Here is a 14,609-nt window from a genome sequence, read left to right on the forward strand (position 1 = left end):
AACAAGTCGAAAGTAATGTTTCACAGATATTAAATATCAAGTTTCCAGAATCTTGACACTTACAGTGAGATCAGATATACTAACTGAAGGTAGTTTACAAAGTCAATGGTGAAGCTCGAAGCGTCTGTCTTCTAGGTCAGATGATTTGACAGACAGACGATGTCGGCAGGCAGAAGCACAAAACTCCAATATAACTCCGTGTGATTTCAACACAACAACCAGCCTTATTGTATACTGACACAGTGTCGGGAACATTCGAGCAAATCGTGCCTCAATCGCCATTCAACTTTCAGGATAGCCGGAAGTCAACAAAATAAACAGCCAGTCAAGGAAGGCAACTTTGGAGCGCTATCTAAATAGGTGTGGCGTTAAAATGATATAATAATTGCCTGTCGTCTGAAGTTAAGGTCAGAACGTTTCAGACTTAGAAACATGGGATCTGTATGTAAGGTGATCGATGGGTGGCAGTTCAAAGCTCTCTTTTTTGACGGGCTTCCAAGGTCTCACACCCATATCGTCACTTCAATTGCTAATGAACTAATGAGAACCTGATGTACGTGTATCTTCGTGTAAATCTCATGGATTTCGCTCACACATACACAAGCATACCACCATGTCCAAAATGCAGAAACATTTTAGAGGTCGAGAAATGTTAAGTATGTGGAAACAGTGTTTATTGCAATAAAGTTGAAACATGTCCCACAGACATGCACTTGTTTGCTCCCTCAGTGGTAACTCTGTGTCTGTAGGTGTTATTTTCCTGGAGGACGATAGAGGATTATTTACAGACCACCAACATATAGCTGTAATGTGTCGGTGTGCAGTGCTAAACCGCACCCAGATGGTTGTAAGGTATGTATTACATCGGTTTAATATGAAAATGTGATAACAGTGCTCTCGACAATGGAAAAAACACATTAAACACATATTAGTGAACGGTTTACTTTATTTTCACATCGGACCATCGAACAAAGTTCTGCACAAAGTCATAGTACAATAGTTGTATATTTGGTATGATATTCACCAGAATCATGTTTCACTACAGACTGTCATATATACTTCGTTTAGGAAAAGATGTACTCAACGTCCCTTTTGAAAAACTTGAATGTCAATATCAGTACGTGTGTCCATGTGGACACCTTTCAAATGACAAACATATAATATGGCGTTTTGTTATGAAACTACACTGTGTTTCCATCACAAGCTGAAACGACTGATTGCACACACATTACTAATGGTTCGAACGAAACTGGATGAAGCGATTGTTGACATAGATATGCTGTTTTAGAGGGAAACCACAGACAAACGTGATACAATTTCGCGTTATGATGTAACCCTGTACCTTTTTCAGTGCGTAGACTTTTTATACTCAGTTTCGAGTCTATTTTTCTTCTGTTTAATAGAAAGTTTGATTTACATAGGAACATACGTAAGTGAGCAAGGGTTTTCGACGTGTATTGATTTGCAACTATAAAATGGTGCATTGAAATTATAAAGTCATCATTTGCTATTACACTCTTAGAGTGAGTGGGTTAAAAGTAGCGTCACATCGGCAATAGTGTAACCATATCGTCAATTTGAATCATAAGGAATACAAAGCTATCATCGATGGACTGTAGAATAATTACGTCATCACAGTCATAAGTTACAACCAGTTGATAGCATTTGAAGATACAGATAATAGGCTGAACGTATCGAAAAAAACGTGCTATAGATCGCCAGCAACTGAATGTAGATCACAACGCTAGCTAGTACACTCCTAGATCCACGAGTTTGTGAGGTATCACATATTTCAAGTATATCACGCCAGATCGGTCTATTGTGGGAGGGAATCATAAGACTATAAGTAAAACAGTCAAAATTAAAATATATTTGAGAATGGAACCCTCATAAATGAGGCCTGACACACCTGTGAGCATATTTGAATTGAGAACAAAGAGGATACGCAAATGAATAACTTAATGTTTCCAGTTTCTACTGTCAGTTTCTATTACAATGCTGAATAAACACCTGTTCATTATATCAGAGTACAATAGAACAGGAGCGAACACAATACTAAAGACTGCAACTGGTATCTCACATTTATACTATTCTGCATTAATATACGGAAACTATCACTTAGTACCATTAATGTACGGAAACTATCACCTAGTACGAGTTAAAGTTTATACACATTCCGATATCTATATCACGTCCAATCAATGTGTTTAGATCGGTTAATAAAACAAACATTGCGTATGTTTTTACACTTTGAAACACACACCTGTTGAAATATCAGGCAGGTGCGGTTTCGCAAGAACCTATTTACTTACGCATGCACATATAAAACAATCCTGAGGTGATTGTCCCTGTACTGTACTGTCGGAGTCATGGCTGGGCAACAACGTGTGGAGACAATCGTCCTCGTCAAACGAGAAATTCCAGAGGTAAGTTGCTTTCAACATTTCTTTCCATCAAGGAATTTATATCATTGTCAAGAAACACCTGTTATGATATCATAACTGATATCAAGGATCTGTCTCTCAGTCCATGGATATTTTTGTGACACCCAGTTTCCGTCTCTGTCTATCAGTGAGGTATACCTATACACTTCTGGTGACGTCAGTCTATTGTTCTTAGAGGACGCTTTTCTCGTAATTTTCCTCAAATCTGGTACAATCTCGTTTCCTCGAGCAATGATCTAAATAATGTCCCTGGGTCGCGGGCAATTATCTTGTTATAATGTTCCGGAGCCCCCTGCGTTATCATAATATAGGCCCCTCTATCCCGAGATGTTCCTCTATACTGTCCCTCTGCCGAAGATGTTCTGAGGAATAGCCGTTGACTTTGAATTATTACTTGTTTTGAAGACTGATACTAGTTCTTCTTGTCATCACTGAATGCGATAGTACAATATCACATGATTGGCAATTTCCAACATGTAGTGCCGACAGCCGGTTTCAAACCTACAACGCTTCACTTACTAGCGTGGCAGTTTTATCCTCTGGCCTACGAAGGATCACTGTGAAAAATGAGACTGATTGTCGGTATGAGAGGTGTGTTCCAAGCAAGACGGGCAGTGCACGGTACAGTTAGCACACGTCCATAGTACTGTTAGAACATGCAGGGCACGTGCATTGCGCGTGCAAGGCGAGGCCTCTGCTGCTAGTCTCATCCCAGCTGATTTCAACAGTAAGGCCGAATATTGAAATTATATCTGAAGTACATATTAGGTAGATTTATAAGTTGGACATAACGGGGTGTGTGGATATTACTGGAAAATATAAACCTCAGATGTCAAATTTGCTTCGTTTTGGAGGTTATTTTTCCTGAGGTAAACGTCCTTTCAGGGTTGTATACAATATCCCTGGAACATTCTATACAATATTCCGAAAGTAGATTTTCTCGAAATGAATTCTTTCAACATCAACATTCAAGTGTTTGAAATCAATTGATACATGTCATCAAATTGGAAGTACAGTTCCTATCTGGAATCGAACCGCTTCTGTCAGATCATGAATCGGATGCTCCACGTCACCTCTACTAAGTCGACGAAAATACTGGCGTTAAATTATCTATTAATAGTTAGGCCTACTGTCATTACATAGATTTCACTACCGCTTCGGTTGCTGTTATGTAGCTTCATTACCTGATTATCTAATTTATCTATCATTATATGATTTTGATAAATTTGTCTGTTCCTTCGATATATATGACAGATTTTACACGATCCCTCTGTATTGGCTAAAAATGTAACTATTGAATATTAAATATGAAAATCCTCGCCCTCGTGTTTACATTTTCAACCATAACCGAGGATTGGTGTTATAGCGTTTTCGTAAGCCCTCTTCCCTCGGGAAATGCCCGTGGCCCTTCGACATACAACAGCGATGATGACATGTCGTAGTAGTCATAGTCATGAACCTGCTGCTGATCTGTCTGTTTTCAGAAGGCACTGTTTCCGGAGGGAATGTGCCCAAGAGTAGAACATGAAAATGGCCAGGAAGGTGCAGACATGTTTATATCACACACTCCTGACGACGTTTTCGACACTAGCGAACATTATCTACGATGTGGAGCGGCGTTTGGTTTGGCAAGAGCGTCTCTTTGCAAGAAGATAATTCACAACAAGAACGTGATTGTGGCCATATGCTCACTGATGACGTTGACTGCCTACGCTGTATATGTCGGCTTCAGCATCAGATTTTCTTTCGGGGATGAAGGCTCTTTGAGGCTATTGCTTGGGACCGGTTTTGTCGCCCTGGTCTATGCCAAGATCAAGCTGTCAACTCGTGTTCATGAAATTTTGTCCCCATGGGCCACCAAGATAAAGGGTCCACCATCGATAAGGAGAACAATCAGATGGTGAGCAAATATACAAGACCTACTGTAGCAGAGATATAGCTGGGTTATTACGGAGTGCGGTGTTAAACAATACAACCAAACTCACATACGACAATAAATGTTTGGGGCAATATATTACTTATGGAGTTGGACTTCACCTGCTGGTTAACATTTTTATCAGACTTGAACGATAACGGCCAGCATCCGTAACCAAGAGTTTTTGTAGAGCTTCATAATGATGGCATTGCCTTATTTTCTCATACATGTAAGCAAATACAAACGGCTCAGTGTTGGTACGATGCTGTCCGACATCAGGTCCGATGGGTGGCCACCTTGTGTTTGCAGGTTGCTGTATATAGGGATGGTTCTCTTCATGGCGATCTACCTGGGATTGAATGTGACCAAAGCGGAGAACTTTCTCTCTCTCGCTGGAATGACTTTCTTCATTCTTATAGGATTCCTGATATCCGAACATCCAGAAAGGGTAAGGAGTTGAAACAAGATGGTGACAAACCCACATTAGACAGTCCTTGTCAACCTGATTTTTTGTTTAATTTATCAGTGTTAACGTCTCGGAGAACATTGTGTCTCTGGTTTGGTTCGCCTTTGTGGTTCTCCAAAAAGGAAAAGGAGTAAACATAAAGTACTGACACCAGACAGTCTTTATCGTCCTCAAACCTTAATCAAAGATTGACTGTAACTTGAATTGTTAACGTCTATCAGACTGTGGTAAGGTTAGAAAGATATTACACAAACGATACAAGTTACAACAAATTGTTGATCACACACAAGAATATTATCCATTTATCATGCTGAACCCCTGGAGACACCGAATACCCGGGTTGATTACCCAGATGGGTACAAATCCAGAAGTCCATTTCTGGTGTCCTCACTCGTGATATTGTGGAAATAGTGCATATAGCGACATAAACTAAATTCACCCATATCACTGCATACTGATATTCTTCGATTCTGTTTAAAACTGTAAGCTAATCAACCGATCATTTCAGTCTCAGGTCTGTGTACAATAAATACTAGTGACTAATAACATGTTGGGGAAATCAGAACTGGTGAAATCCTTAATGCAATTTGCTGAATATATAAAAGAACAGAATCAGAGAAATGCTAACTTGGTATGAAACTATCCATATGTGATAAACTTAAGTAGGACATACTGAAAACGGACGCAGTTTGAACCACTTACATATCACTATTATGTTCTTACTGTCTGGTCAGATCAAAGCATTTTACACGGAATGGCTCGTCTGTATGAATAATAATGAACAGCTTTGAGGCTATATCTGTGGCGCATGGTTTTACATTACAATTTCAGGTCAACTGGCACGCAGTATTTTGGGGTATCGGGACCCAGTTTCTGTTTGCGTTGCTGATACTCAGAACCAGTTTCGGGTTTCGCAGTTTCCAATGGCTCGGAGAAAGACTAAAAGAATACTTGGAGCACACTGATAAAGGCTCTGAATTTGTATTCGGAAAAAAATATCGAGATCACGAGTTTGCATTTCGGGTAAGTGGATCGCGTGACTGAAAGGGTCCCCAATATCCCATTCAATATTTAACAGAATAAGATGGCGTACAAATGGATGTTTCCTTGACTAGCCGTAAAACGATTGCCAAGATCGTTCCTCATTTTCATTTCTCCCAATGGTTTGTCTGAGTCATAAATGCACTAAAACCTGTCAACATTTGCTTGACTAAGAATGATATAAGAGTCATTATGATAATGTTTGTCAAGATCCTGGTTTAGAATCGATCCGTTTTGCAAATGCTTGCTGACTATCGCGTAGATCCATGTCACCCATTAATTGTCTGGTCCAAAGTGTGCAGTCAAACGATACGCAAATGAACAGACCTCCTAAAATAATATCATGATAATTATGTCAGCATGATTACTTGGAACTGGACCCGACAGAGGTACAAGAACTTCTTAGATTACAGCTACATTCGGGAGGATGAAATCATGAGATTAAAAGCCAGGTTTATGGATGTCAACTTCTTTATTGTGGAAAACACGACGTTCAGGAGAGTATGCGTGCTCCTTAATCATGTTCTCAACTACTGATGAAGGACCAAGCATACACTCCGAAACGTCATGTTTTCCACAATAAAGAAGTTGACATCGATAAATATGGCTTTTCTTATGCTTTCCACTTCTAAATGCCCTTCAAAGATTTAATGTGAAGGATATGTTTTAAAGAAAACACCCATGTACCAAATAGGATATGTCATTTGCTGCTCCTTGCTACAATATTACACTGTCTTGTGTATAAACAAGGCAGAATTACCGATGCTGTCTTGATGTCTGTTTGGACAGACCTGCGTGCATTGAGAGATTTATTGTAAAAGCAGGGTGGGTGCGTGTGTCTGTATTTGAAATCTGACTGATTGTGTTTGTCTATGTGTGTCTTTTTATGTCCGATTGTATGTCTGTGCGTCTGTACGCGTGTGTGCGTGCGTGCGTTTGCGTTTGCTTGCCTGTCTATGTGTGTCAGTGTGCCTGTTTGTAAGCATATTATGTCTATAAATTTCTCTGTATCCTTATCTTTGTGTCTGAATGTGTACGTCACTTTGTGTTTCCCCACGTGCGCCTGTGAGTTTGTGACTGTCTGACTTTGCACCTGACAGCATATATGTGTGGATATATGTGTACGTACGTCCGGATCAGCTTCTTGTGTTCTCAGGTGATGCCATTTGTCCTGATGTTCTCCTCGACTATCAACGTCTTGTACTACTACGGGGTTCTCCAGGGATTCGTGGCCAATTTTGGATGGTTGCTGTCTTTCTGTCTGGGTACCAGCCCCGTGGAATCCGTCAACACAGCAATCAATGTTGTGTTTGGGCCAGTACGATGAAATTGTGTACTTATTTATGAAAGACATAAATACTCCCTCATGGCCCCTGATGCGATGGTCTACCGTCGGTTGTTGGCGATCTATTCTATGTTTTTTGTAGAGGGTTGTCTCCAATAATACAATAGTTCTGGGTCTGAATTCTAGTTTTTCGTACTATCCTCCAGGTTTCTTATAATCAAACGTTTCATGGGCCATCTTGGTTGTGGTATTACTTTTGGTTATACTTTAATGGTGACAAGACATCCATTTCAATTTTTCCGTCTACATATCATTGGTCGTGTCATTTATGTTTGCATCATTAAAGATATTTACAAGTAAAATATGTTGTTTTGACGGGCGATATTTTAATGCTAGTTCATTGCCAGGCAGAATCACCACTCGCCATCAAACCGTTCCTACCTCATCTCACACCGTCCGAGTTACACACTGTCATGGCCGCTGGTTTCGCCAGCATTACAGGGACGATATTCGGGATGCTGACATCGTTTGGGGTAGGTACCAGGATTAGAATCATTGCACACTTTTCTTCAGTGACTCATATTAGTAACATTTCCTCTGTACCCAAAAAGGTGGATGTCGATGGCGTTGCTGCGTTAACGGGCAATTTTGAACAAACTCACTTACCTAAGGTGAAACCACATGAATCAAATGTGCTTCGTTGTGGAGCCTAGAAATTCTCAGGAGTCAGGTTAACAAACCTGGTCACCTGTCCCAAGACTCTCAGAACTCATTATTGCTTAACGTCAACTGATTTGTGACCTGATCTCTGTGCCCAGAGCGATACACCACTGCAAACATTTTCTTCTATTTTAGACTATTTTGTATAGTTGTTTTTTCACATGATGGACGTGGAGTTGTGTAACTGTACACTTATACCTAGACGTTTATTAACAAGGTAATTGCATACCCGACAAACACCCGTGTAAGATCACCACAAAAAGATCATTCAGAAATTGACGTGAAAATAAGATACGTAATACCATCATCCAGAGATACATCTACAATGGTGCCATTACATATAATGATGTATTTATATATTTACCGTTCAATAATGTACGCTCGTGCCATGTTCTAAGAAGAATGAACTTTCAGGCATTAGTGTTGGCATTACAGACTGAACAGTTCATGTAGTGACGTTATTGTCCACCGAAACGTAAGGGTATTATTCCTTTCCGGACACAAAAGTAAAATGGACAGTCTTCTAAATCTATCAGTGTGGTGAAACTTCCCGCCTGCCATGTAAAGATTTCGTGCTGTGACATGACACAGCATCTGGGAAATGCCCTGAGAGCGGAGACCGATACAAGGGATAAGAATGAGTGAGTGAGTGAGTTTACTTTTACGTCGCACTCAGCAATATTCCAGCTATATGGCCGTGGTCTGTAAATAATCGATTCTGGACCAGACAATCCAGTGATCAACAACATGAACATCGATCTGCGCAAATGGGAACCGATGACATGTGTCAACCAAGTCAGCGAGCCTGACCACCCAATCCAGTTACTCGCCTCTTACGCAAGCGATAAGAAGATGTCCACACATTGAAAGCTAAACGTGGACTCACAGAGTGAACGGGAAATCATATTTACAATAAAATGGTTCATGTATTGTAAAAGGTACATAAAGAAATCAGTGATAGAAATGAAACACATGACATACTATTTCATTTGACAAAATGTTCACAACATGGAACGTACTCATGAAACATTTTCACAGAAACCTTTAGAAATCGGTGTACAAACGTTGTGTGTTCGCTGGGTAGAGAGGTCCCGCGCTAAATCGTTGCCCTTTGATAGTTTTGGATTTTTTAATTAAAAAATATATTTTGCGCTTCCATGCCAACACGTTTGACTTCGGCTGAAATTAGTGTTGGTGTTGGTGCTTTTGTCCGGGGTAGAACTTGAAAACCCTTCACTGTTTCTTCACCAAACGTGGCATATGGATAAGTCTGGTGGTGAACTGGTTCTTTTTGGTAGATCCACATTTCTCAATTACATGTGTAATTACATTTTTGCATTTCCATGGCAACAACTCTTACCTTGATTGAAATTGGTGTTTCGATATTCTCCTTCTAGTTTACGGGTATTCAAGAAATGACACAAATCATCAGTGCCACTCAATGGAGATTAGTTACTGAAGTACATCAAACCATGGAAGCATTCATACAGCTTCTGTTCTTCATACACGCATCTTGGTATAATAATAGTTTACATAGGTATGCTTTCGTTAGATGTGAAGAATGTGATGAACAGCATAAGACTTGTCGTCACCATTTGACATATTCTTGAAGAATATTTTGCCATCACGGGGGATATTGATGACTATGTCTTTTTGTTATTACGAGGCTCCAGCCAATCACCTGCTAGCAGCCAGCGTCATGTCCGCCCCTGCAGCCCTAGCTATATCAAAGCTGATTGCCCCAGAGACACAGCCGACTAGGATCCAGCCACATGACGCCTACAACATCCCCGTTCCGTCAGTCACAAACTACATTCTTCATATATGTATTCATTCATAATGGTGGTCTCAATACGGTTTTTTTAAAAGCTGTGAGATAAGAGTAAATATCTGTCTCCCCTTTCTTACACAAAAATAAATCGCTGGAAATGTCCATATCATTCTTCACAACTTTGATGGCGATAGAGATGCCTAAAACGTTATAACCCAGGTCAAAATTCAGCAAATCTCTACCCTTTACTGCCTCTACACATACAATGTATAGCAGGTGAAACATTTCTTCTTTAAGTGTCATTTCAGAAGTTAGTATGCTGGGGATGAACTTAGGATTACTTTCATGGATAGACAACTTCTTCCTTGCAGTGGATGCAAGAAAGAAGTTCTCTATCCATAAACGTCTTCATCCTCAGATGAAACATTGCCGCCTCATAACATTATGCTACACAGTAAGTTCAACAGCCTTCTCGAAGCCGTGTCAGAAGGTGCTAAAGACGCTGTACCGATCGTCACAAGTGTCATGGTCACCCAGATGATTTTTATGGCCTTCGTTGACTTCGTTGACTCCACGCTGCTTTGGTTCGGGGAAAGAGTGGGTGTAGCTGGATTGTCGTTCGAGGTAATATGTAACAAGTACCCCTGTTCTTTGAGTGGCATATAAATTATATATATTATATATATATATTATCTTTTATATTCATATCCATTACCATGTGTTGTGAATGGGTGAGTGAGTGAGTTTACTTTTGCGCCGCACTCAGCAATATTCCAGCTATATGGCGGCGGTCTGTAAATAATCGAGTCTGGACCAGACAATTCAGTGATCAACAACATGAGCATCGATCTGCGCAATTGGAAACCGATTACATGTGTCAACCAAGTCAGCGAGTCTGACCACCCAATCCCGTTAGTCGGCTCTTACGACAAGCTGAGTCGCCTTTTATGGCAAGCATGGGTTGCTGAAGGTCTGTTCTACCCCGGGACTTTCACGGGTCTGTTGTGAATGGTATAATGATCGATTATGATAAGCATAATCGAGAATCAGATGAAGACAGAGCACTATTCTAGAGACGTGGGGATATCACCTGTCTAGAAGTAGCCATTTTGTTCTTTGTCCCAGTATTATCATGTCCATGTAAAATGGTATTTTCTTTTGGTTTCAGTTCCTGTGTTCCTACGGTTTCTATCCCATCGTTTACATTATGGGCTTTTCGAGCTCTGATTTCTTGAGGATAGGCGGGTTGTTTGGCATTAAGACATTTGTAAACTCACTTTACGGTTATCAGCTGCTTGGGATTCTGATTAAGAATCGTGAGGCGTTGGAACAGTACGTAGCATCAACTAACGGGACTTGGCACTGGGAGAACAGAGACATCGTGCTGGACCTCACCAACAGGACGCTTTCTGGGGGGATCCTGACGGTGAGTGAGTGAGTGAATGTAACAAGCATAATTCATCAGAATCCCTTTGTTTTGTGTTGATAATTGTGGTCGTTTTGACGTTAACAAGTACTGCCAATTTCAAGATTCGCGTGTCGTTATGAAATCATATAACTGACAGTTTCAGACAATGAATTTGACGTTGAGGTACTGGATTCAATTACAGTTGCAATGATTGCTCATCACAAGTGTTCATCTGTGGTGTATGTATTTATTCTGATACGTATAATGCCCAACTGTAGTCAAATGGTAGAGGCATGAAACAAACTGGCTAATCTACCCACCGAAATATACTACATACAAACGTATAGGGACACCATAAAATTTGATAGTCATATATAAACTTATGATTAAACGCTGTGAGGTCATTGATACTCTAAGATAACTGAAACGTTCTGTGTACTTAATGGGTACTTTAAACGACATATCAAAACATGCAGGGGAGGAACTGAATCAATATTCGTTGAGTTTGAGTGAAATGAAACATTATCACACAAGGAGACACAGCCATCAATACCCCCGCATTACCTCCAATGTCAGGCGAAGTCAAACGTGTTGCCATGGAACCGCCAAAAATGGTTTATTCAGAATTCCTACACTATCAAAAGGCACCAGTATACCACTAGACCACTCTATGTGTCACATTTTGGTGAAATATTGAACGGAGTTCTGCTCCGGAAAAGTTAAATGTGTACGGACAGACGGGGTGCGTTATAATACCCCCGCAAAACGCGGTGCAGGGGATAATAAGTCTAAAACAAGGGTGCTGGAACATACCAGACCAACGATGCTTGATGCAAACGCACAGACACAACAGCGTAGTACCTGTGGAAGACAGACATCCCATGAAGACGCCCCAAGTTTCATTTATGGCATACCACGTTTATATATTACTATCAGATTTTAGGGTGTTATTTAGGGTGTTTTCGTTTGTAGTATAGATCAGCAATACATATCACCATATGATATATTACTATCAGATTTTAGGGTGTTATTTAGGGTGTTTTTGTTTGTAGTATAGATCAGCAATACATATCACCATATGATATATTACTATCAGATTTTAGGGTGTTATTTAGGGTGTTTTCGTTTGTAGTATAGATCAGCAATACATATCACCATATGATATATTACTATCAGATTGTAGGGTGTTATTGAGGGTGTTTTTGTTTGTAGTATAGATCAGCAATACATATCACCATATGATATATTACTATCAGATTTTAGGGTGTTATTTAGGGTGTTTTTGTTTGTAGTATAGATCAGCAATACATATCACCATATGATATATTACTATCAGATTTTAGGGTGTTATTTAGGGTGTTTTCGTTTGTAGTATAGATCAGCAATACATATCACCATATGATATATTACTATCAGATTTTAGGGTGTTATTGAGGGTGTTTTTGTTTGTAGTATAGATCAGCAATACATATCACCATATGATCCTAGATTCGAATCATGCATTCACCTGGACTTGGATCCTTTGGTTTCCAGCTCTATACCCGTGGTAACGGGTTTAACCAAAGCCGTAAACCTTTAATATCTTGCTACGATCTCCTCTCCACTATAACAAACCGTGATATAACAGTTACTAATATATTCATTGCTAAGGCGTTAAACACACAGGGTCATTCACAGACCTAAAGAGACTAGGATGAAACATGCAGTCTGGTTGATCATCGTCGACATTCTCGTTCCCAGAAACGTTCTGAAGTGATAGGGACTTACGCATTCTGCGGCCAAAACCATCTAGCGGCGATTGGGTTGACCCTGGGAGTGTTCTTTACATTGATCCCCGAAAGGAAGGGAACCATCACCAAATACATCACACGTGCTAACATATCCGGACAACTGGCGTGCTACATGACAGCGTGTATTGCAGGTACGTTTACATGACCATGACATCGCGACATGGTGTAATACTATCCAAAACTCGCCATCCTGTCAACAACATGCTTCCCTTCCACTAGGTAACACTAGGTATTTGTTTTTTCCATAACTGAAAGACCGGTCGAAGAGCTAACATCTACGAAAGACTAATGCTGTCACTTTATAACATATAATACTTTTTTTTCTATTTAATATTGATATAATACTAGCATTTTCTCTTATTTCTATAATTTTGTCCTTACTTTGAGTATTTTCTCATAATTTAAAATATTTTTATCCAAAACTTTAAATTACGAGTATGTTCTCACTGCTTCAAGTATTTTCTCGTTGCCGCAAGCATTTTTGTTTGCTCCGATTAATTTCTGGTGGCTTCGAATATTTTTTTGATTCACATTTCTTTCAAAACATCGCTGTTACGAGCATTTCTTCGTTACCTCCATTATGTATCAGTTACTTCCATTGATTTCTCATTGAAATATGATGAAAACTTTATGAATGTACACCTGCATTGTTCTGTGAAAGACGACGTTTCGACATAGATTGTTTGGTATCAGACACCCGTGAAGGTCCGGGATACGATAGGCCTTCAACAACTCATGCTTGTCCTAGAAGGCGACTATATTTGTCGTAACGGGATTGGGTGGTCAGGCTCGCTGACTTGGTTGAAACATGTCATCGGTTCCCATTTGTGTATATCGAGGCATATGCTGGTGATCACTGGATTCTCTGATCCAGACTCGATTATTTACAGACCGCCGCCATATAGCTGGAATATTGCTGAGTGCGGCGTAAAGCTAAACTCGGTCACCCACTCACTTAGGTATCAGAATTTCTCGTTGCTTCAAGTATGTTCCCTTCGCACTGTTTCCTTGATCTGAGCTTGTCTCACGTACCTATCGTTGCGCAATCACAACCATACATAAGTCCTTAATTTATGTCAGACTCACAACCGCTAGGAGCGCTTAGAGAAACCTCTCCAACTTACATCATCCAGCTCTTCACATTTCTCTCATTTTACTGGTCCAGTTGAAGACCTCGAATTTCTACAGCAGCACAGCGAGTCCTGGAGTCCTCTGTCCAGAAAGTGTTGGCCATTGCCACATCTCTCATCTCCACTCCCTGTGGATGACCCATGAGACCACATTACACCTTCTGTAGCCAACTTTCTAGCCTTCCTCAACTTAATCATCGTATAATTCACTTTTACAACTCTTGTTGCAGGAATGCTGTATGATGAATCGATAGTCTGAACTCCCCTTGGCGTATTACACGACCCAACGGTCAATATGTTTATATATACAATGTTTTCTACGCCTACGCTCCTTTCACACTGGATTGTTCGTAGAGTGTTAATAATGATACCAGGGAGATGCAGGCACTTATTGTACATTCAACTTTCATGTATTGAAGGAGTATGGAAGCAAGTATGGCCATGCCTTGAACAAACAGACATGGTTAGCACAACAGGAGAATATTTATGAATGATCCTAAAGTACCGTGACCGGCGACAAATAGAGAATTTGTTATGAGCACCTGTGGTTTATAGTTGATGGATCCGCTATTACCGCAGATTTAAATGCAAACATCAGATCTATGTTAACTGGGTTCATGGAGGAATCTGGATTCACTG

General features: G+C 40.1%; 1 protein-coding gene across 1 annotated transcript; it reads left to right on the top strand.

The window, feature by feature from the left end:
* The first annotated feature begins 2,369 nt into the window (after positions 1 to 2,369).
* Positions 2,370 to 14,229, top strand: LOC137256442 (solute carrier family 28 member 3-like). Its single transcript, XM_067794284.1, has 11 exons — positions 2,370 to 2,426; positions 3,929 to 4,344; positions 4,669 to 4,807; positions 5,657 to 5,848; positions 7,023 to 7,184; positions 7,559 to 7,684; positions 9,538 to 9,668; positions 10,098 to 10,266; positions 10,811 to 11,068; positions 12,791 to 12,971; positions 14,201 to 14,229. Exons 1-11 carry the CDS (start codon positions 2,370 to 2,372, stop codon positions 14,227 to 14,229), a joined length of 1,860 nt encoding a protein of 619 aa, XP_067650385.1.
* The last annotated feature ends 380 nt before the right edge of the window (positions 14,230 to 14,609 follow it).

The sequence above is a fragment of the Haliotis asinina genome, chromosome 11, assembly GCF_037392515.1.
Source record: "Haliotis asinina isolate JCU_RB_2024 chromosome 11, JCU_Hal_asi_v2, whole genome shotgun sequence".
Lineage (NCBI taxonomy): Eukaryota > Metazoa > Mollusca > Gastropoda > Lepetellida > Haliotidae > Haliotis > Haliotis asinina.

Coding starts and splice junctions, on each gene's coding strand:
- LOC137256442 (XM_067794284.1), top strand. CDS start 2,370: ATGGCTGGGCAACAACGTGTGGAGACAATCGTCCTCGTCAAACGAGAA. Junction 10,267..10,810: donor TAGCTGGATTGTCGTTCGAG/GTAATATGTAAC, acceptor TTTTGGTTTCAG/TTCCTGTGTTCCTACGGTTT. Junction 11,069..12,790: donor TTTCTGGGGGGATCCTGACG/GTGAGTGAGTGA, acceptor TCTCGTTCCCAG/AAACGTTCTGAAGTGATAGG.